Below are 22,333 nucleotides of genomic sequence, written 5' to 3'. Positions count from 1 at the left end.
CTAACAAATAAACATAAAAAAATCATTTTGTATTCATCATGAATGTATATATGTATTTATAAGAGAAAAAACCGGACCGATTAGTTAATTTCAACATTGAAACAAAATTCGCGAAAATCAGTGATTTTTTGGAGGGTCACACTGAGACGATCCCTTAAAATCCGAGAAAATTTTTGTGCTGATCTACAAATGTATATAACTTTTAAGTTTACTAAATTTTCGCATACAATACAGATAAATATGTCATATATGCGTATGTATGTGTATATTTTAACTTTTTGAATGCGAAGTTCTTGAAACTGTGCATAAACATATCAAGCAGTTGCTTAATTAAAAACAAAAATATTTTTCTCGTTTGAACACGAAGCGCGCAGCACAAGCCCCTCTCGACGGTAAACATGTTTCACATTGCATTTTCATAAGATACACACAAATCTATAAATAAATATAATACATAGTTGCTATAATTATAACTGCTTTTATTATGAGTAAGCGATTTTAAACTGTGGCGCAAGCAATTAGGACCAAGTTCAATATGAAGTTTGTGACGTATGAGCGATACACATACATAAGCTATAAAAAATTTGACTTTTTACTATAAAATGTTTGCGTGCAATTATAAAATAAAAAATTCCAATAAATTAAGTTAAATAGCAAATATGACAAATGCTATTCAACAACTGTTCAATATTATTTATTGATTATCATTAGTATTATAAATAAAAACTATATATTTTTAATGCAAATACAATAAATATTTTTATTGTTTTCTTATTTTTTTTGTAATTAAAGTAAACAATCGTTGAAATGATTATTACGAATTATTAACAATTAATTGGTAATAATATAATTAAAGTATCCATTAGTGTTTCCTGCGTGTGTTTGTAATTGTTGGCTTTTTTGTTGTTATGTGATAGGATTGGAGAGAAAATTTATTGCCAATCTAAATGTAAATATTTTGTGTTTTTATTTGTGCTACAACTTATTTACTTCTTCAGCTTAATAAATGCACTATCATTGTTTATGCCTCTCTCTCACTCTTTCTCTATGTCCCACTTCACACATAAACTAAAAGCTGCGCTGAAATCGCAGCAGCAAATTGCGCTTTACATTGTTTTGGTTACACACGTAGTCACACACAGGTGAGCACAAATATTAATAAAAATGTAAACATTATACATTGTAGAATATAGTAAGAATAAATATTAAAATAATTTAAGTTAGCATGTACCGCAAATGTCCAAATATTAAAAACAATAAAATGGACGTTCGTTTTTCAATTATGGCTTCAAGTGCATTGTTGTTGGCGTACAGCTCTATTTCCGCTTGAATATGTTGCTGAGACGCCGCTTTGGTGGGGAGTTCTGAAAAGGATAAAGTATATAATATAAATAAATAAATGTTATATACATAAAATTTTGAAATATTAATTTCACCATTACAAAGCTGTAGAACCGATCGTAAATGTAACATATTCACCCCATTTCATTAAGATATTTAACTTATTGGCTAGTAATATAATATATAATTAAATTCGCCGGGAAAATGATATTTCAAAAATATGTATTTTTATAAGTTGGTAGGATTGTCCCCAATTACTATGCCAAAAATGAGCGCGATCTGTTAATCAGATTGTTTACAGCAGCTGCTTAAGTCGATATATCTCAGTAGTGCGTTGCGAATTTTACAATGGATAAAGATATCGAACAAAGGATTTATCTAAAATTTTGCATTTCCAACCAAATTTATTGTGGAATCGTTACTATTCAGTTTCAGTTTTATCAAAACCAACAAGCGTATGAGGGGTACAAAGCCTTCAAAAGGGTCGAGAGTTTGAAGACATGTCTTGTTCTAAAAGACCTTCGACCTCTTCAACTGATGAAAATATAAAAAAAGTGAAGGATATAGTATCGTCAGGCAAGAGTTAGAGAGATCAAGAGAGCTCTACATCTCTGGCGAGTCCATTCGACTGATTTTGATGGATATTTTAAGTATGAAACGCATTCCTGTGTGACCCACAAAAAAACTGAATTTTTTTCAAGAGTACGATTGTAGCCGAATTTAAAGCCAAAAACGCAAAGAATCGATCAATTATCACATTCACTAGATTTGGCACCGTGTGATGCTTTCTTGCACTCCAAACTGAAATTGCCGCTCTGTGGAATCTGTTTTCAGTCGATCGAAATGATAAAAACAAATCAGCAGGATGAGTTAGAGTCTATCCCAAAAAGTGCTTATGAAAAGTGTTTAGATGACCGGAAAAATCGCATAATACATAGTGTTTCGCATCTGGTGGGGATTATTTTGAAGGCAACAAAATAAATATTGATGAATAATTAAATATTTTGCTTTTTATTTATAATTTCCGGATACTTTTTTGTCACACTGCAAGTAAACGGCAGCTATAAAAATTTTTTTTACATGTAAATATTGGTGGCCTTCCAAAAAAATTTTCAAAAGTAAAAAGCTTTACTAAAAAAAATCTGAATTTATCTTTTAAATAATATATAAAACATGTAAGAAACGGCTAAGTTCAGGTGCAACTGAATATTTTATACTCTTGCATCTTGCAAGAATCAAAGTCAGGGAAATACATTAAGATGTAAAACGTCAACCAGAGGATCGGGATCTAAACAATTATATCTCATGCTCATATGGAACAAAGTCAGCCGGATGTTCGAAAATCCTGGTAATATGTACATATATCGGGGCTAGGCCAAGTTTTCGCTCAAATTTATCCATTTTAGGCACAAAGATAAACTGTCATGATTAAAACTTGCTCTCTTATTTTCATTGGGATAACTCACATATTGGCCGATATACATATGTGGTGCAAAGTCACCCGGAAGTTCGAAAATTTTTAAATTAATCCCCACTCAGGAAAGTATTGACCCGATTCAACCCTTTTTTTTTTAATTCACAGAAACACTATTGCCAGGATAGGTTTCTGTCTGAATTTCAACTCTATATTTCGCACATTGAACGATATTTTCGATCGGAAGTCAACTATAGAAACTGGGGTCGCCATATTCGGTACGTAGAGGCTTGAACAGTTTAAATTATTAGTGTAAAGTTTTGCTTCTAGATTTCTGTACTGAAAACAGATTGAATGGATGAAAACCAAGGTTTGGTATTATTATTAGCGAAAGAAAGCGCTCGGACTGAGAAAGGCGATTCACGGATGTGAAAAAATATTTTTTCTTTGCTGCATTAATTAGTACGAAAAAACATTAAAATCTCTGTAGAAAAGGATATATAACTTTTTGTCAGTGATTTCCGAAAAAAGGCCTTGAATGACAACAGCCACTGTTATGTACCACAAACATCCGACTGTCGATTTTTGTATGAAATATTTATCGATTTTTTTTTTTCAAATGCAACTTCAAAAATTTTCAGTTTTCAAAAATTTATTGAACAATATCATCATTTTAGAAATACATAGCGATTTTGCCTAAAGCAAATTGAAAATTTCTAAATTTGCACATTAATCAAACAGATATTAACAACAAAATGACGCGTTTGCATGGAATTTCGCTCTCGACAGAGCAAATCAATGCTTAAAGACGATATTACCGAACTAATTAGAACAAAAAATATAGTTTTTTTTTTTGAATACATAAAGCAATTGTTTGATCTTAACAATAATTTTAGACAACATTAATTTTTAATTTATTAATATTTTTTTTTTTTGTAGAGTTTCGAAATTTTAATCGTGCCAATCAAAATGTCACATTAAATGGACGTAAAGCTCCAACGATGCTCTATAAATATGATATTCCTGACCACGAATCCTTCCAAGAAATGAAAATTTTCAATTTCGTCGAGCAGACCACAAAAGTTTTACATTACGACCACATATTCACACATATAGCGATAAGATGAGATAGATCAAAGCGATTATCGGCGCAAAGACCGCAAGTGTGACGGTTAGCTGCAATTGTTGGTCCAAACGCACCCAGATGCTTGACCACAAACGCACCACATCCGCAAGCGTAATCTGCGCCACTTTGTCGCCATCGTTTTGCTCACTCTCGCCGAGCGCTTTCATGGCCAACACTTGCGGCGTATTAAGCTCTAGGTTCGCCGCCAGCGTCACTTTGGCGCACTTCGGCACGAGTGTGTATGTAACGGAATGTCTATGCTTGACGGAGCGCCGTCTTATCGGCGAGGCAATAACATCGAATGCAAAGTCGGTTACAGCGAACGGTGCGGCCGATGAAGTCTCCGACGCAAGTTGTTCGAAATGCCGGGAGCGAGCATCGTATATTTCGATTTCATCAAGCGTTGATGGCTCATCCGCTGGCTCGTTTCTGAGACTACGTTCCACCGGCAGCGAAGTGTTTAAGCTGGACGAATCGCTATCATCAGCATTCGTTTCACTTTCTTCACCGTTATTCGAAGTTTCTGTTAAACTATCTTCGTCGCCAGTGTGATTTCTTTTGGTTGGGTCATCCAACGCTAGTTCCGTCTGGTTCGTATCGTAAGCATAATCCGGTGAAATATTGGTCTCATGCCGATTGAGCGAAGCGTTTGTTCTGTGTTCAGCGCTGGTCTCTTCGATCACTTCCTGCGAACCGGATATAATTTCACTGAAATAATTCGAGGTATACTCCGGTATATCATACTCTTCGGGGTGTTCGCATTTCTTCGACAGCACAATCGTGGCATTCAGTCGTATCGTGTGACTGTTATTGTTATCTTCACTCTCGCGCACACTCTCATCGCCCTGCTGGCCGCCTTGGAGGCGTTGATCAGTTGGTATTGCACGCGCACGATTGAAATTGTCGCGCCGTTGTTTGTGCGCCTTCTTGCGCATTTGTTCGCGCATTTTGTTGCGACTCGGTGTACGATGACTGCCACCACTGGCGTACAACGACAGACGTGGTCCGCGGTCACGCTTCGAACGACGACGATGACGACCGCCATAACCGCTGCCACGTCTCAGCGCATCGCCTGAACTGGCAGTCGTCGTGGTGGCGGTCGCCGTAGTAGCCGAAGTGGTTGTACCGGTGGTCGGAGTGATTACGTCTCCACGTTGCCGATCGAAGTCTTCCATTAGCGGCTTTAACGGTTTCTTTCCAACTTTTCGCGGTGTTTGTGGCGTGCCGGTGGATGGCGTATCCGTTGTAAGCGGACTACTGGCCGGCAAATTTTTCAGCCTACGTCCGATTTGTAGTCGTAACAGCGAGCTACGTCGCTTACGTGCGACACGTTGTTGTTCCAACATTTTCAAATGCGTTTGCGACGCAGGCACATGACTGATGGCCGACACATCGGCCAAAGAGAGTGTTGGCACCGGCGCTTTCAATGCTTCGGTGTGCGTTGTTGACGGCGGACACTTCTCGACGGTTAGCGAAAGCATCGACGAACCGGATAGCGCCATGAATTGTTTGAATAAACCACGACGATCGAAATGCGATTTGCTTTTGCGCGGCGTTGAGGTGCAAATATTATCGGGACTTTTCAAGCACATCGCTTCGAAGTTTTTCCTTTGCACAGCCTTAAGCAGATCAGCTGACAATTTTTTAGCCTTTACATTGTTATTGTAATTGTTGTACGAAATTTGTGTGTTTCATTTGTAGAAATAGAAAACAAAAGCAATTAGAATGTATCAAAGTTGGTTAACGTCAAAGTTTGTAACACGCTCAAGAAACACTTACGGAACAGCAACAACCAACTACGAGAACAATAACGGTAACGAAACTTGTACGAATACAGCACAAACAACAGAAAGGGAAGAACAGCGGTGAAAACGACACTACTAGCCGATTCGCATAAAATCGGATAATTTTTGAAATTTGAAAGAATTACGGATACATACAAAAAAATATCGCATGCGACTTATGCAATAGAGAAAAATGTCGCATGTGATATTTCGAAGATCGTTAAAAGTTTAAATCGGAATATACGGGAATAGTGTTTAGATTTTTTATAAAAATATTTGACTTTGGAAAAGGTCTAGGTTTTTTTTTAAATAAAAATTGGTAAAAATAAAAAATTTAAAATTTTAAAAATGCCTGGCTTTCTAAAGGCAAAAATGGCTCTTTTGTTCCAAATTCAGACTTTTTAATACTATCATCCTTTATCAGATTTGACTAAATTTAGTAATCCGAAAACATAACCTTAAATTTTTTTCTTAATTTTTGATTTTTTTTGTCATATTATATATTTTCTAAATTAAAATTTTCAAACTTTATAAATAATAACATTTTTCGTGCTCTTCGGTTCAATTTTCTGACTATTTTATAATATCTTTACTCAGATTTGACGATTTTGTTGTGATAACTTGGATAATATAGTATTTCGTAAACATAACCTCAAAAACGTATGTAAAAATGTTCGAAATTCATACATTAGATATTCGAAAATTGCTCTTCTGTTCAATATTCTGAATTTTGAATGTTATCTTTTATCAGATTTAACGATTTTAGTGTGATAACTTGGATAATATAGTATTTCGTAAACATAACCTCAAACACGTATGTAAAAATTCATACATTAAATTTTCGAAAATTGCTCTTCGGTTCAATATTCTGACTTTTTAATGATATCTTTACTCAGTTTTGACGATTTTGGTATGATACCTTGGATAACATAGTATTTCGAAAACATAACCTCAAAAACGTATGTAAAAATTTTCGAAATTCATACATTAGTCATACGAAAATTACATAAAATTAAAAAGGATATTTTATTTAAAACAAATTAGCTCAAATCTTTGTTCATATGAAAAGAAATTTTTGGTTATAAAAAAAAATAATCTTGAATAAAAAAATCAAGAATAAGACGCGAACGAATGTCATTGATAATACTAAATACTCGTATACAATATCAGAAAAGAAATATTTTTTTTATAAAATAAAAATATACTTATACCATAACTTAAATTTCGAAATTTTTTGAATTTTTCAACACCTTTCGCACTCGCTTCAGGTCAAAAAGAAAGTCAATGTATTTGTAGGTTAAAATATAACAAATAATTTATTTTGATTTAAAATATATTTTAGGTAAAAATTCTCTAACTTTAAAAATTAAAAAAGTTTAAAAATTAAAATATGTAAAAAAAAATTTAAAAATTAAAATATTTCTTAAAATTTAAAAATTAAATTATTTTCTTAAAAAAATTATTTGCAGAGTGCAAAAGGTCAGTTTGTAAAAAAATGCTTATTATTACCAAACTTAACACTTACACAACAACGTTCAGAAACAAAACGCTAAATTGAACAAGCTTAACACTTATAAGTACTCAAATTTCAACTCAAATATTGAAAAGAAAACAATAAACATTAAATGTGGCCAATTGAAACTCACCTCATCCTTTGGATTGCTATTGCCCATGCTGAATTTCGACGCGAAGAAGCCAAAACGCACCGGTGTTTTCGCCGAGCTGCCATAATCATTCACTTCTCTAAGTATTTCGCGTGGCGGCTCCGAGCTGCCGCCCAACGATAGCCGACCGCCATGCTTGCTCGGCGTCGGCGGGCCGGGACGCTTATAATTCGTGATGCCGGTGAGTTTCTTGCGCGCACCACCACCACCTGTTGTGCTTAGTAAAGCGCTCATGCTGTCATCCAAGCTGTTGGGGCCATCCTAGGAGAGTGGAAGTGAAGTAGAATGTAAGTTTTCTATAAAGTTGATATTTTTCTAAGATTTATGCAATATTGCAAGTATTGAATGCTATGCAGACAGCATACAACGAAGACCGCTGACAAGTACAAACATTTAAACAACACGTGACCAACTGAAGGACATTAACAAACGATTTTTCGTACACAGGACAATGCATGAAATATAGAGAACACAATTACAAACGTGCGAAGTGCATTAACAATGACAACAAAGTTTTTGAACAAACTAATTTAATTGCTTGAAATTGTTTACATTGAGGCAATAAGTGAAATTTAGCATAGGTGCACATGTACTCGAAAGAAAACCCTTACAATTTGAATGCATGTATGTGAAATGAACAAGTTTTTAAGACGCAGTCAATTTTAGAGAAGGGTAAATTAGCCTTCTTCGTTTCGATAAAATTTTTTGTTTTGCAAATGGTTAGGAGCGCATTTTTGTCACTTTTGTGCATAACTTTTTTTTAGTTTGCTGGCTTTCTTGTGCTGAATTATTAGCAATTTGTTAGTTTGCATCGTCCACGTGGAAATTTTCATTTCAACTTTTTGGTTTTGTGACAGTGAAAAATTCTGGAAATTGTTGGATGCGATACTGCTTTGGATGTAATCACTGTTGTTTCTCCCTCTGAGGGCTTTGTGTCTTGACTCGTCGTCGGCTTCGTGCTTGTTCTGCTAGTGCTTACTTTCAATTCATCTTCGGCTAAGCCGTGATCGTATTGCGCAGCATAGGTGCTTTTCAGGTGCGGTGGTAGCAGAGAGTTTCGATATTGCAACTCCTCGGCGCTGAAATGAGTTCAATGAGTTAAACGGGTTATTAGTTTGGAATTGAAAACTGTATTTTATTAGAAAAATTTGCTTCTCATAGTGTTTAGAATGAATAAGGTAGAAAGATAACATACATATATTTTGGGTATCGGATAAATCTGAGATAGAAATTAAAAAAATATATGAAAAAACGTAAAAAATATATGAAAAAAATTAAATAAAAAAATACAAAAAAAAAAAAATATTAATAAATATACATAAATATACATAAAAAAAAAAAAAAAAAATAATAAATAAAATACAAAAAAAAATAAAATAAAAAAAAAAAAAAAAAAAAATAAAATAAAAAAAAAAAAAAAAAATAAAATAAAATAAAAAAATAATAAACAAAAAAAATAGTTAAAAATTAAACATTTTTTTTAACAAATAATGAAAATAAAATAAAAATAATTTAAAAAAATATCAAAATTATAAAAACTCAAGATGAAGATAAATAATGAAAAATTTGAAAAACAAAATAATTGGAATGAAAACTGTGTCTTAGGACACATATTTTGTTTGTACAATGTATAAGGATAAAGATGTTATATAGATATTTATGGTATCAGAAAAGTCTATGAAGGCAAATTAAAACATAAAAAAGAAATAAAAAAAGAATATAAATAAAAAAAATAAATATAACTAAAAACAATAAATAAATAATTATAAAAAAAACTATTTTAAATTAAAAAATAAGGCATAATAGTATATGTAAAAAAATATAACTATTAATAAAAACAACAACAAATAATATTTTTTTTCATTAAAGCTATTTAATTTTAAAAATAAGTTTAATTTAATGAAATTATTTAAAAGAGAATTTTCAGATTTTTTTTCCAATTTAAAAAAAATTTAAAAACAAATTAAATAATTTGAAACTAATAATGAATACAACAATAAAAAATAATTTTTTCCCATTCAAACTATTTGAGTTAAAAAGTAAGTTTAAATTAAAGAAAATATTTAAAAGAAAAATTTCAGATTTTATTTTTCAAAATAATTTTAAAATCAATAAATAAAAAAATTTTATAAGCAAAATGTAAAAAATATGTAAAAAAATAAAAATAAATAAAATAAAAATAAAATTAAAAAAATAATAAAATATATTTTTCAAAAGTATCTATAAATTTATTTATTTCAATTAAATAGCGAAAATAGTTTTTCTGTAATAATGAAAACAACAACAATAAAAATTTCCATTAAAGCTATTTAAGTATCAAAATAAATTGAAATTAAAGAAAAATTTCTGATTTGTCAAAAATATGTTAAAAAAAAATATAAAAAAAATATAAAAAAAAATAAAATAAAAAAAATATTTTTAAAAAATACAAATAAATTTACTTATTTCATATATATAATACAAAAATAGTTTTTCTGTAAAAAAAAAATACATAAATTGTATGAAAAAATTTTAATAAAAAATTATGTAAATTCAAAAAAATTTTCGCATTTTCGAAATATTACATTAAATATTGACTGTAAGTAAAAAAGCTCCAGCTTGAAAAAGAAAAGAAACCGAGCAACTATGACTGAGAAAATTCGTTCCCACGACTACGTAACCGGAACGGACTCAGATGTCTTATACGGTCAAGAAGTGACAACTCGACAAAATTTATACGCAACAACAATAACAACATGACTGAGGAAATATTTATTTCGAAAATGTATTTTTTGAAAACTAAAGTTAAAAAATATATTGTTTTGAATCGAACTAAAAACACTAGAAACTAGAAAAATTGTTTTGTTATAAGGTAACTGTAAAATATGCACTTCAGAAACTAGAAATATAGCTATACAATGCATATTATGTTTATGCGCCTAGTTATATGCAACGTTTTTTAATATCTTATAGACAACAATAGCTTTACGTGCATTCATTCAAAACGAATACAACACGGTCGGAAAACGAAAAATTTTTCAGTTCACAAAAAAAATGTTTAGCAGTATATATATTAATATAAATTAAAATTTTTTAAACATAAATTAAATTTTTTTAAATATAAATTAAAATTTTTAAATATAAATTCAAAATTTTAAATATAAATTAAAATTTATCAAATATAAATTCAAATTTTTTAAACATAAATAAAAATTTTTTAAACATAAATTAAAATTTTTTAGACATAAATTAAAATTTTTTAAATAAAACTTAATTTTTTTTTAATATAAATTAAAATTTTTTAAATATAAATTAAATTTTTTTTTAAATATAAATTCAAATTTTTTAAATATAAACTCACCAAACATCACGGCACATGGACATGCGGCCCGTTTGCAAATCGGTCAGGTACGTGTTATTGAAAATTTCACCTTCTTCATCCTCCATTGCCAAATTGGAGCTGGTAGCCGCATTAGATGCGGCCGACGACAGCGATCTTGGCAATGAATTTGTCGCAAAACTGGGACGTTTGAAGTGTGCATCCGCAGCGGTCTCTTGCAATTTATTTAGTTTGGTAGATAATATGGCATTTTGCTTCTGGTATTCCAAAATGCGATCGTTCGTCTTCATTATTTGACCGGAGAGCTTGCGTATGTGCTCCTCGTACTTTTCATTCTGCGTAGATAAAGTTCAAAAGATTAAGAAAATATACAAGTTTATAATTTATGTATGAGTCGCCACTCACCTGCGCCTTCAGCACATCCATATCGGCGCGCAAGCTGCTGACTTCGCGATCTTGTTTGCCTTTCATTTTCGTCACTTCGTCGGTGTATAATGTTTTCTGATGAGCGACATTTGCGCAAGCAAAACGTAAAGCAAACGGTTTGGAGGGTGACGGGGAGGCGAGGCGATTCAATATTTTAGGTGGATAATCGACCGGAAACGGTCAAATGGAAATTGAGAAACAAATAGAGGGCGCAAAATGAGAATATTTATTTTTTGTTGTTGTAAAACTTCTAAAAAATTTCTTTTAAATGACTAACTATGGATTGCAGGGCTTATGGCATGAAGTCTATGCATTTGTCTAGACTAAAATTCAAATTTGTATTGAAGGCAAGGAAATATGCAAAATTATTAGCAAATTAAATTATAAAAATTAAAAAAAAAATTCGATATTAAAAATATAATTAAAAGATGCTGCCTTCGTAACAACAAAAACTAAATGATGGCGTAATTAGTTGGTCAACTGACTGTGGGGACATCACAGCTGTACAGAGTGTGCTCTGCTTCTACTAACGGTGCATGCAACACTTGCCTCACTTACAAGAAAATAATAAACACACATACATACTTCATACTGACTTCTCGTTTGTTAAACATTAAAAAAATAATGTTATTTATATATATCTATTCAAAATTTTACAATAACAAAACTAAAAAACACTCAAATAGATAAATCTAGACGCGCATATACATATATATACGTATATATACAGTTTAAGATTAAGTACAAGCTAAAATTCTATAACAATATTAATATATGATCGATGCTGAGAGAAATCATCGCGTATGTCACAAGCCTTGGTGTAATTAAGTTACGTAACGTAAGTGGCGCGCTTAGAAAACCGCCGGAGAGTTGCTTTTGATGGACAGCTCCATATCATTGCGCGTCATAAAGATATTGAGCGTGATTGCAAGCATTACTTGCGACATGAATACAACAACGAAATATTTGAAACAGGTGTTGAATCGTTTTTTCCACTTTGTCCGGGTCCCATAGATTTCGAACCTGTGACATTGCGTCTGCGTTGTTCGTTTCGAATTCGTTTTAGAGAAGATACAATGAAAAAAGGAAAAAAGAAGAAAAACCAAGGTCAGCAATGGCTAATTTCGCTAAAAAATGTTGCTTAAGTAAGGTAAGTTTAGCTTAATTCGTGTATGAGAAATTTGTTTTGCGATGGCAGAGTTTTGCGTTGAAAGTGCTCGTGTTAATGATGATGTTGGGGAAATTGCTCCCAGTTATGTATTTATGAATTTATGCGTTGCATGAAAGTATTTTTGTGGGAAATTCAGTGGCATTTCTTTTGTTTTTTTGTTTTTGTAGCTTAGCGTATTGAAGTTAATATACTAAATAGGCCTTTATGTGATCAAATATCTAACGTCTAACAATATGGAATATTTTTCTGCTTCCAGCTCCGTCCATTGCGCAACAAAATGATATACAAATGCAAATTTATTTATGGAAGGATGTTTAATTTATGATTATTTTCATGTTAAGATCAGGGAATTTTGACAAAAACTTCGCTGCACTGTTTATTTATGGATTACGCCTAAAAGTATGCAAATACAAGAGTAACAATTCGAACAACCTGATGAAAAATATTATAAACCATCAGTATTATTAGGGAAAGTTCAACGGAATTGTAAATACTATCAGATGCTGTCGAATAACAAGATTTTAAAATCAACCGTACAGTTGCAAATCGGTGAACTCATTATATTGTGACTAATTTTTTGAAATTGCATTGGTTTTTACAATATCTCATATATTGACCATTATATAGGATTTTCATTTAAGAGCAGACTGTCCGCCGACGCCTAATCAAAGTTGAATTATAGCGGTTTTTTAAACGACAGCAAACGACGCCATTTTTTCGCCTTTTTGACGTTTTTCTTCAGTAAGGTTTGCTATTTCATCGTCGAATAATATACGATCCAACTAGCCGAAATTATTAAAATTTACTGCCAGAATTCGGAGTCAGTGACCACAACTTTAAGAGTGCTTCGTCCAATTTATGGTCGTCATAACCGTCCTGGAAAAATTTGAATCCACAGGCACAGTACAAAATTTCTCCATGCCAGTGAGATAAAGAAGTGCCCGTAGTGTCGTTCTCAGGCATTGGGCATCACTGTCGTTGTGGCGAATTTTGCCAAAAGATCTTGGCATACATTGACGTAAGAACTGAAGCCTCTTCACCAGAATCGTCGTATGTTCGTGAACAACTTGAAAATGATCCGGATTTTCATCGAAAAATCATCCTCAGCGATGAGGCTCATTTTTGGCTGAATGGTTTCGTCAATAAGCAAAATATGCATTATTGGTCAGGCAACAATCTATACGTTTTCCATAAGTCACATCCCGAAAAAATCATGATTTGGTGCGGTTTATGGGCTGGCGGCGTCATTGGGCCGTACTTCTTCGTTGATGATCAAGACCGGCACGTTACTGTGAATGGGAATCGTTACCGCTCAATGATAACCGAATATTTTTGGACAATATGTCGTTGATTCCTATAGTACGGGCCCACAAGCCACACAGCGAATGTCACAATCGATTTATTGAAAACCAAGTTTGGTGAACGAGTTGTCTCACGAAATGGCCCTTAGACTATTTCCTGTGGGGCTACGTCAAGTGTATGGTCTATGCCAACAAGCTAGCGTCGATTGATTAACTTCGTACGAATATCGAATGAGAAATTGTAGCACCGTCGAAAATTGAGTTCAACGTCTGGACTTCTGCAGGCGTGTCCGTGGTGGCCATGGAAAAGAAATCGACTTGCATACATAATGTCATCCAATGTACTTTCACAGGAATTAATCATTTCATTGATATCACAAACCAGTGCAATAGAGTTAAACGATATAGCCAAAGATTAGTCTAGAACCATTTAAATAAGGCTGGATATGGAAAGAAGCTTGATGAAGGGATAGATAGGTAGAGAGGATGTATGACCCTCACTCTACTGCCTCTTCGCTGAACCAAGGGTATGGGTAACACAAGAGTTAAGGAAAATAAACCTCACGAACTCAGGGTCCATCTGCGAATCACAGCGGAGTGGTAACAAAGTTTCTGAAAAATTACTTGTGTTGAAATGAGGGTCACCTACGACAACGTCAAGCATAATGCTAGGATTGACGGTGACGGCAGAAGATCATCCATTATGAACTATTAACTTATAGCCAAAATGTTGTAGTGTCAACAATTGGACTGTTTGAAAGAAGCAATCGGTATGAAGCGACCGACGGCAGAAAAACTGCATTCCATCAGGACAACCTAGCACCAAGTGAATACTGCTTCTATTTTGACGAATGATTTTGCTGGTCAAAACTTAACCCCAAGAAAAGTAAAAAATCGACTGTCCCAGTTTTGGCCAACAGGGTTTAGGGTTCCCAAAATGGTAACGATCCTGTCTAAAATGGATGCTAAACCTTCTCTTATAAGACCTAAAAGTTATTTTTTTTGTCGTTTCTACTTTTTTGGTATTATGCTTTCGAGGGAGTTATCGTATTTTTAATAGTTTTCAACAAAATAAATACCGTTATGCCGCGAGAAAGGTCTACCATTTGACGAAACAAATTTTAACGCACGGGAACCGCGTAATCCAGCGTGTAGTTAGTGTATTTTCGAAAACACTTTTTGTGGGCGTGGCATCCGGTCGAATAACCCTTGGAACTACAATACTAAAAAAATATGACTCGTCCCTAATATTTTCGAACATGTTAATTTTTAGAAAAAATATGTTGCCTACCTTTAGGAGCATGAGAAAGAGAAAATATTACATGGTAAGCTATGAAGAAAGCAATCGAAATATCAACAAAAGTAAAACGTGGCGATTTGAGACATGAAACGTCTCCTCTTATAGCTTTCATAAGAAGAAATCTGGTTTTGTTTTATTCCACTCGCTCTATGAACTCGTAAGATTAAAAAAAAAAATAAACCATATTATCTAATTTTCATCTTCAAAGCGATTTAGTGACACTAAGAGTACCATAAAAGCTTCCAGCGCAAATCTTTAAAACATTTGCAACACCATTTGTATTTGCAACAGACGGAATAACACACATAAAAACATAGAACAAACGAGCTTAAGACACTTAAGGACTGTTAACAGTGTGATGTCCCTACAATTGGGCATGACTAGAGTACGCAAGGAGGACTTTGCTCAACTAAAGTTACAAAAATATAAGAAGACAAATTTATAGACTACAACACCGAGTGCTAACTACGTACAAATGTGTGTATTGTGCTGCGGTACAACTTACCATTTTGTTCTTCATTTTATCCAACTTCACTTCCATCTCCAGGCGATTCTCTTTGATACGCTCCTCCGCCTTTTCGGTTTGCTCCTGCAGCCGTTGCTTGGAATCGCGATATTTGGCTTGTAAAATTTGATTGTCCACACGCAGTTGGGTATTGGCCTGCTGCTCCGACTCGACTTGCTTCTCGGCAGCAGCCAAACGTTTACGCAATTGCTCCAGCTCCTCGTCGTCCTCTTCATTGCCACAGCGCAAGCTGTCACGCTCCGACTGCAGCATTGTAATCTCTTCGGCTTTGACGCTCAACTCCTTACGGATTTGTTCCAGTTGCGCTTCGAGTACGACGACTTTCTCCTCGCGCTCCGAACGCAAGTTATTATTTTGCACTTCGTATGCCTTCAACTTGGCACAGGTATTCAAGTGTTCGTTTTCAATTTGCGCTTTCTCCTCCTTCAGCGCGCACATGTCCATCTCGAGGTCGCACATTTGTTGCGACAATTTTTCACATTTTTCTTGTGATATCTGCAGTGATAAAGAGATTTTCGATAGTTGATCGCTGATATTGGAATTTTGCTCTTGCAATTGTTCGGCATCGGCTTGCAGCTTATTTGCAAGCGCTTCGTATTCGTTGGCACGAGCCAGCGCTTGTTCGCGTTCCTCAAGTGCGACCTTCAACTTCTCGGCAGTGTTGTCTGCACTAATGGTGTTCTGCAGTTCGTTCAGTTGCGAGTTGATGGCACCGATTTCGTGATTCAAACGCACATTGTTCGCTTCGGTTGTCTCTAGCGAATAGTTCAACTTTCGTATTTTCTCCTCATTCATTTGACGTATTTTCTCGAGTTTTGTCACTTTGGCTTTAGCATCTGCCTCAGCGGCTTCTAATTGCTTTTTCTCCGTCTCGAGTGTCTGCTTCGTTTGCTCAAGTTGATGCACCTTGGTGATTAGCTGTTGTTGGCTGCGTTCTGCGGCGGCAACGCGCTCTTGCAGCACTTGTTTGTCAGTCTCCAGCGTGCTCTTTTCGCGTTTCAACTTCTCGACGCTAGTCTTTGTTGTAGTCAGCGTCTCGTTGAGCTTTTCGTTTTCGTGCTCACTCTTCGAGCAACGCGCTTGCGTATCGCCCAACTTGACAGCCATTTTTTCAATACGTTTCTGATAAGCCTCCTGCGTTTCACGCATCTTGATATTCTCAGCGGCCAATTCTTCCTTCTTGCTCTCCAGCGTTTGCAACTGCACACGCAGCAGTTTCAACTCGTTCTCGGTGGCATCCAGCTTACGTTCCAGTGTAGTGGAATTCTGCAAGATATTCTTCACCATCGACTCGGTCGAACTGTGCTGCACGCTGGTTTGTGTGAGCTGTAGACGCAGCTCTTGCAGCTGTTCGACGAGCGTGTCTTTCTCCTGCCGCAATGCATCGCTGCCTTGTATGAGGCGCGTAACATTCTCATTGGCGCGTTGCAGTTCGTTCTTCACTTCTTGCTTCTCCTGCTCCACGCGTTCCAGCGCACTTACGGCGTTCTGGTATTGCTCTTTAACCGCGCTGTACTCGTGCTCGAGCTGTACCAGCTGCGCTCTCAACTTTTCGTTGACAGTTTTCAAATCGTGCAGTTCGTCTTTCAGATGTTCCGCCACGGCGCTTTGCTTACGCTCGCCAATGAGTTGCTGTTGCAGCTCGGTGATTTCGGCATTTCGACTAAGCAGTTGATTGTTCAGCTTGTCGTTCGCTTTTTCCAGCACCTCAACAGCGCCCTGTCGTTTCTGTTCGGTCTGGTCGAGTTGTGTGTGCAGTTGTGCGATATTATGCAACAGCCCATTGAGCGCGCCACGCAGTTTACCCAATTGTGTGTCCTTTTCACACGCGGGCACCTTTATGAACTCATCAATTAGCGTCTTCTCCGCATCGCCCGCTGAATTGCAGTGATTTTCGATCACCGTGATGATTTGCTGCAATATGCCGTCGTTATTCTCCTGCTCCACCGACTGCTCGGCCAGCATGCGCATCATTTCCGACAACTTCGTCTGCCAATTGTCGCGCTCGTGCTCTTGCTCTTCTTGCAGCCGCTGCAGTTGTGCCTCTTTGGCTGAGATATCAGTTTGTAGCTTAGCGACAAGTTCATTGGCGTCTCGCAGTTGATTATTGAGCTCATCACAACTTTTTTCCAATATCTTTGCTTGCTGATCCTTCTCACAGATCGCCAACTTGAGTTGATCAGCTGTCTGCTCCAACGAGGCTAACAGCGCCGACTTCTCGTCTTGCTCGCGCTGCAATTGTGATGTAAACGAAGCGACATCTTTGCTCAGTCGCTCCTTTTCCTCGCTGACCTTTTGCAAATTCTGCTGCAGTGTGGCAATTTGTTGGGTTTGCTTCAAGTTTGCCTTTTCGTAGGTGCTCACTTGATTTTCGGCGCGTTTCAGCACGGCTGTTTGACTCTCGTAGGCGGTTTTCAGACCACTTATAGTGTGCGCCTTCTCCGTGAGTATGCTCTCGAGCTTTTGCTCGGTTTCAAATAACCGCGTTTCACTTGCCTGCAGCTTCACGCTCAATTCACTCTTGTGATCCAACTCTTGCAGCAGCTGCGCATTCAGTTCGTTTAAGGCGCTGTCGGCTTCGAGTATTTTACCATTGACCTTGCTGTGTTCGGCCTTGAAGGTGTCGATTTCATGCAGCAGCGTTTTGTTTTCCTTTACTACTTTATCCATTTGTGCCTCCAAAGCTTTGAGCTTTTCAGTACTGGCTTTGCCAACTTGCAAGTGTTCGTTTTGTACTTCTTCCAAGCGTTGTATGCTCTCTTCCAGCTTCTTCTTGACTGTGCTACTCTCTTCCATGAGCGTCTTCAGATTGTGTTCCTTGAGGCTCAACTCTTCCTTTGTGGCGGTAAGCTCTACCTGCAGCGCATTCACAACACGTTCGTGCTCAACACCAAGCTCCATCAAACGCACCGTGTGATCTTCGGTGTTCACCTGCAGCGCATTTTGCATCTCATCCGTGACCTGCTTGAAGGCCTCTTTCAAATTGCCAATGTCTTCCTCGTAAATTTTGATTTGATCTTCCGCACTTTTCAGCTTCATGTCACTCTGTTCCAATAGCGATTTGTAATTGGCTTCAACTTCCTCTCTTTCTGTGATGAGATTCTTCATTTGCTGTTCCACAACTTCCATTTTCGAAACCGTTTCGTTGTGATTACAGCTCATATGCTCCAGTTTTTTATTGAGTTCCAGTTTCTCCTCTGCCAAGCGTTTGTTGCTGCTTAAGACTTCCGATAGTCTTTGCGCCAAATTAACCGAGGTATTGGATTTTTCGCCGCACAATAGCACATTCAAAGCATTGAATGTCTTAAGCGCCGCACTCAGCTCTTCCTTTGCCTCCTTGAAGTCCTGTTGCAAAAGCTCATTCTCTTTCTTCAGCTTGCCATAGCTTTCCTCCACCGTATTACGCTCGTCCGTCAGTTTACGTATGCGTTCGTCGCGCGTATTTATGGCCAATTCGTAGTTATGTTTTTCGGTTTTGAATTCCGTTAGGAGCGTGTCAATGCGCGTCTCCAGTTCATCATTCTTTTTGCGCACTTCGATTATTTCCACCCCCAGTTTGCCCATTTCGAATTCTTTCACCGTGATTTTATTCTGCATGGCCTCCAGGTGATCGGCGGTCTCGCGCCTGTCGCGTTTGGTGTCTTCATGTTGCACGAGTATTTTTTCGTATTTCTCCTTAAGCATTTTCTCGGTTTTGTCGTGCGCCTCCAATTCATTTTGATAGTTTTTGATGCGATCATTTAATGTTCGTATCTCATCGGTGTTGTTGAGCATGCCTTGTTGCAGTGTTTCTATCTTCTTACGCAGCGTGGCTACCTCGTCGTTCAGGTCTCCGTTTTCCTTCCGTATCGAAGCATTGACTTTTTCATAGTCTGATATTTCGCTAGCCAGATTTTTAATTTTTGTCGTGTACTCTTGACGCTGTGCGGCACACTTATGCTTGTGCGTGTCGTAGTCATTGGCCAGCGTGTCGAGCCTGGCGACCAACTCGTATTTCTGCTCGTTAATGTTGGCAATCTCCTGTTCGCAACGTATTATCTTTTCTTGCATACGTTTCTTCGCTTGTTCCAGCTCCAGATTTAAATTGTCTACACTTTCTAGTTGTTCCTTCAGTGCGCCCACCTCCTTTTCGAACTCCAACAGGCTGCGACTGAGTTCATCGTTACGCCGCTGCTTGGACTGTAGCTCGCCTTGTAAAGTTTTCACTCGTCCCTTTTCGTCTTTATAATACGAACCCAGTTGTTCGACATAGTCAACCAAGTGATTGAGACAATCGGCTGGCGTGATTTCTTTGTGCTCTTCCGCTCTTCCAATTCTTGTGGCTATATTGAATTCCTGCGCATGTTTTGTTGTAAATTTTCGTATTAACTCGGCCAAACGTTTATTGTTGCTTCTTAGCGCGCACAATTCGTCGCGTAGTTCAGAATTTTCGTGTTCCTTCTCGCGCAACTGCACATCGACCACGGAGCGTGCGAGATTTTCAGGACTACTTGAACTTCCATCAGTAGGTGGCGAGAATGAAGCATCCAAATAATCAGGCCGCGAATTATTCCCTGTTGAACGCGTCTCATTTATAAACTGTTCCAGTTCCAGTTTGTTTTCACTTAAACATTGTATGGTGAACTCTTTTTGCTGTTAAGAAATAAGTGTAAACATACATATTAGATCTCAAGCAATATATGTATAAATAGTTAGTATAAGTACCTCGAGTTCTGTAGTAAGCTCATCGACTTTCAGATCCAGCTCTGTAATACGATTCATGCAAACCATTATTTGTTTTTCAGCATGACGAAGCTGTAATATAAAATGTGCATACAGTTTACAACAACATTACGAACAAGTGCGTACGTTACCTTCTCTTGAACCAAATTCTTTTCCTCCCTTAGATTTCCCAGCACCTCGTTGAGTTTTGCTATTTCGGTTTCCTTTTGGGCCACTTCTCTGCATAAACGGCGTTTCATCTAAACATTCATTTCCAAAAACATTTTTGAAATAAAAATATAATATTAAATGTATTTTATTTGATAATTGAAGGCATTAATATGAATTTTAGAATAAAAACTGAAAACAATGAAATGTATGCAATAATACCTGTTCTCCATCTTTATTTTTAGGGGAACTGCTTTCTGTTGTATTTTGCGTGAGTATATCGTTTTTTAAATCTTGAATTGTTTGGTGCAGCTTTTTATGATCTTGATCTGCAAGAAATAGTAAGCGTTCAGTATTTGAGTTGTAACAAAGCTCAGTTGCACTTACTTAATTTCTTCATCTTTTCTTCATTTTGTTTTATTTGCACTTCCAGCAGCCCCTTTTCGTATCTCTCTGTCTCCAGTTGTGCCTATTTTAAATATTTAAAGATAATTATTATTTAATTTCCATTAATCCAATATTTTATGCCTTATACTTACTCGCAAATTATAGAGCTCTCGTGTTCGCTCCTCCAACATTGCAGATTTTGGTGTTGGCGGTACAATACGTGGACTGCTATTGCCTGCAGCATAGCGTGACGGTCGACATGGTGAGTCCAGACGGGGAAAAGATGATGACGAATAATTATTAGTGGTACCCGTTGAGTTATTGCTGCTAGAATGACTGTCACTTGCTGTACCCGGCGAATTGTTACTTCGCAAAGCTGTACCAGCTATTGCTTGTCGCAGCTTTTCTCGGTTTATGGACTGACAATCAATCAACTCATTGAAGAAGGCAGCAATATTTCGTTGGTTGTTTACAGACAATCTCTTACAGATGTCATGAAAATTTGTTTCTGGACATTTTACACAACAAAAATGTAAAAATAGGGAATAAACATAGATATACTCTGTTGAACTGATAGTATTTTCATCGTCCAGAAGGGGAGTATAATCGGCATATTGGTCTGAAAAATTATAAAGTTTTTAAAATATTAATAATAATAGTAGATATATTCAGTTTGCTTTCAATATTACCTTTTAAGAAACTTATTACGTTGTCTTGTGATTCTGACTTTTGTAATAAATTGTGATTTAAACGAAAATTTCTATAAAATTCGTCAATATCTGTCTGTTCTAAGCTGAAGTAATTAGCGGCAACAAATCCACATTCAGTTACCTGCGAGGACGCAAATTAAAAAAAATGTATATTTCAAAACGTCAGTAAATAGTTGTGTGCTATTAGTTATTACTATTTCAAAATTTTATTGACTCCATTTATTACTCACCCAATGCAATAGGACTTTTTTCCAATTTCTCACATCCATTGCAGCAAAATATTAGCTTTGCTCCTTGCTTAATCCTTATCTTTCCCTATGACGTCTTTTTGCCTACCTGGCTCACTTGGAATTTCTATTATAAGAAAATTTTGAATATATATTTCTTCACAAAACCACAGCACAACAGCAATGACAAACTGTAGAACGAATATACATATAATAACCGATGATTTTTAAATCCTAGTATTGATATATTTTAGAAAAAAAAAAATTAATTCATTAATCGTTCTTTTGCCGCGTCTTTTCTTTTTCAAAATGTCGCAGTTGATTAGTTTCGTTCTCACTCTGCGCTTTCTGTTTGTTTATTTATAGTTACGCCCTTTAGCGGTGATGAATTAACTACATAAACTTCCAAAATTAACATAATCTATTTGTCATGATAATTTTTCGTAAAGAAATCTAAAGTTCATAAATTTTAAGATTGAAGAAAAAACGCAACTGCCGTTAACTATTGCTTTCGAATTATTTGACATTTGGTACGAAACAAAACGACGCACGCTCGGCTTTTTTGTTTTTTGTACGGTGGAAATAACAGGGCTGCATTGAATTGTTATAAATATTTCACATAATTTAATTTTATATATTTAAAATATGATTATTATCTCTTCAACATTACAATAAATTTATTGAAGTAAAATCATAATTAAAATGACATAAATGAAATTTCATTGCAAAATATTCTATTACACAGGATTGAAATGGGTAGGGTACTCG

General features: G+C 35.8%; 1 protein-coding gene across 3 annotated transcripts; it reads right to left on the bottom strand.

The window, feature by feature from the left end:
- Nucleotides 1-755: 755 nt before the first annotated feature.
- On the bottom strand, nucleotides 756-22,121 carry LOC105230722 (putative leucine-rich repeat-containing protein DDB_G0290503). Of its 3 annotated transcripts, none has more exons than XM_049454500.1 (13): nucleotides 21,569-22,118; nucleotides 21,318-21,459; nucleotides 20,781-21,247; nucleotides 20,629-20,710; nucleotides 20,464-20,570; nucleotides 20,226-20,333; nucleotides 20,077-20,166; nucleotides 15,352-20,004; nucleotides 11,054-11,149; nucleotides 10,670-10,983; nucleotides 8,309-8,408; nucleotides 7,312-7,590; nucleotides 756-1,364 (listed from the first exon to the last, which is right to left on the bottom strand). In XM_049454500.1, the coding sequence occupies exons 1-13, from the start codon at nucleotides 21,605-21,607 to the stop codon at nucleotides 1,317-1,319; spliced, it is 6,525 nt and encodes a 2,174-aa protein (XP_049310457.1). In that variant the 5' UTR covers nucleotides 21,608-22,118; the 3' UTR covers nucleotides 756-1,316. The 3 variants fall into 3 exon arrangements, with proteins under 3 accessions (XP_049310457.1, XP_049310456.1, XP_029408969.2); XM_049454499.1 differs by lacking the exon at nucleotides 756-1,364 and adding an exon at nucleotides 3,390-5,530 and having other exon boundaries at nucleotides 21,569-22,121; XM_029553109.2 differs by lacking the exons at nucleotides 756-1,364; nucleotides 8,309-8,408; nucleotides 10,670-10,983; nucleotides 11,054-11,149 and adding an exon at nucleotides 3,390-5,530 and having other exon boundaries at nucleotides 21,569-22,120.
- Nucleotides 22,122-22,333: the final 212 nt, after the last annotated feature.

Source organism: Bactrocera dorsalis, chromosome 4 (assembly GCF_023373825.1).
Source record: "Bactrocera dorsalis isolate Fly_Bdor chromosome 4, ASM2337382v1, whole genome shotgun sequence".
Lineage (NCBI taxonomy): Eukaryota > Metazoa > Arthropoda > Insecta > Diptera > Tephritidae > Bactrocera > Bactrocera dorsalis.
Note: the sequence above shows the minus strand (reverse complement) of the source record. Positions and strands in the feature narration are given on the sequence as shown.

Excerpts from the sequence above, each read along its gene's own strand:
- LOC105230722 (XM_049454499.1), bottom strand. The coding sequence starts at position 21,607 with ATGGATGTGAGAAATTGGAAAAAAGTCCTATTGCATTGG. Across the intron at positions 21,460-21,568 it reads AAAAAGTCCTATTGCATTGG|GTAACTGAATGTGGATTTGT; the intron begins GTGAGTAATAAA and ends GCGTCCTCGCAG. Across the intron at positions 8,409-10,669 it reads TCCATGTGCCGTGATGTTTG|CGCCGAGGAGTTGCAATATC; the intron begins GTGAGTTTATAT and ends AACTCATTTCAG.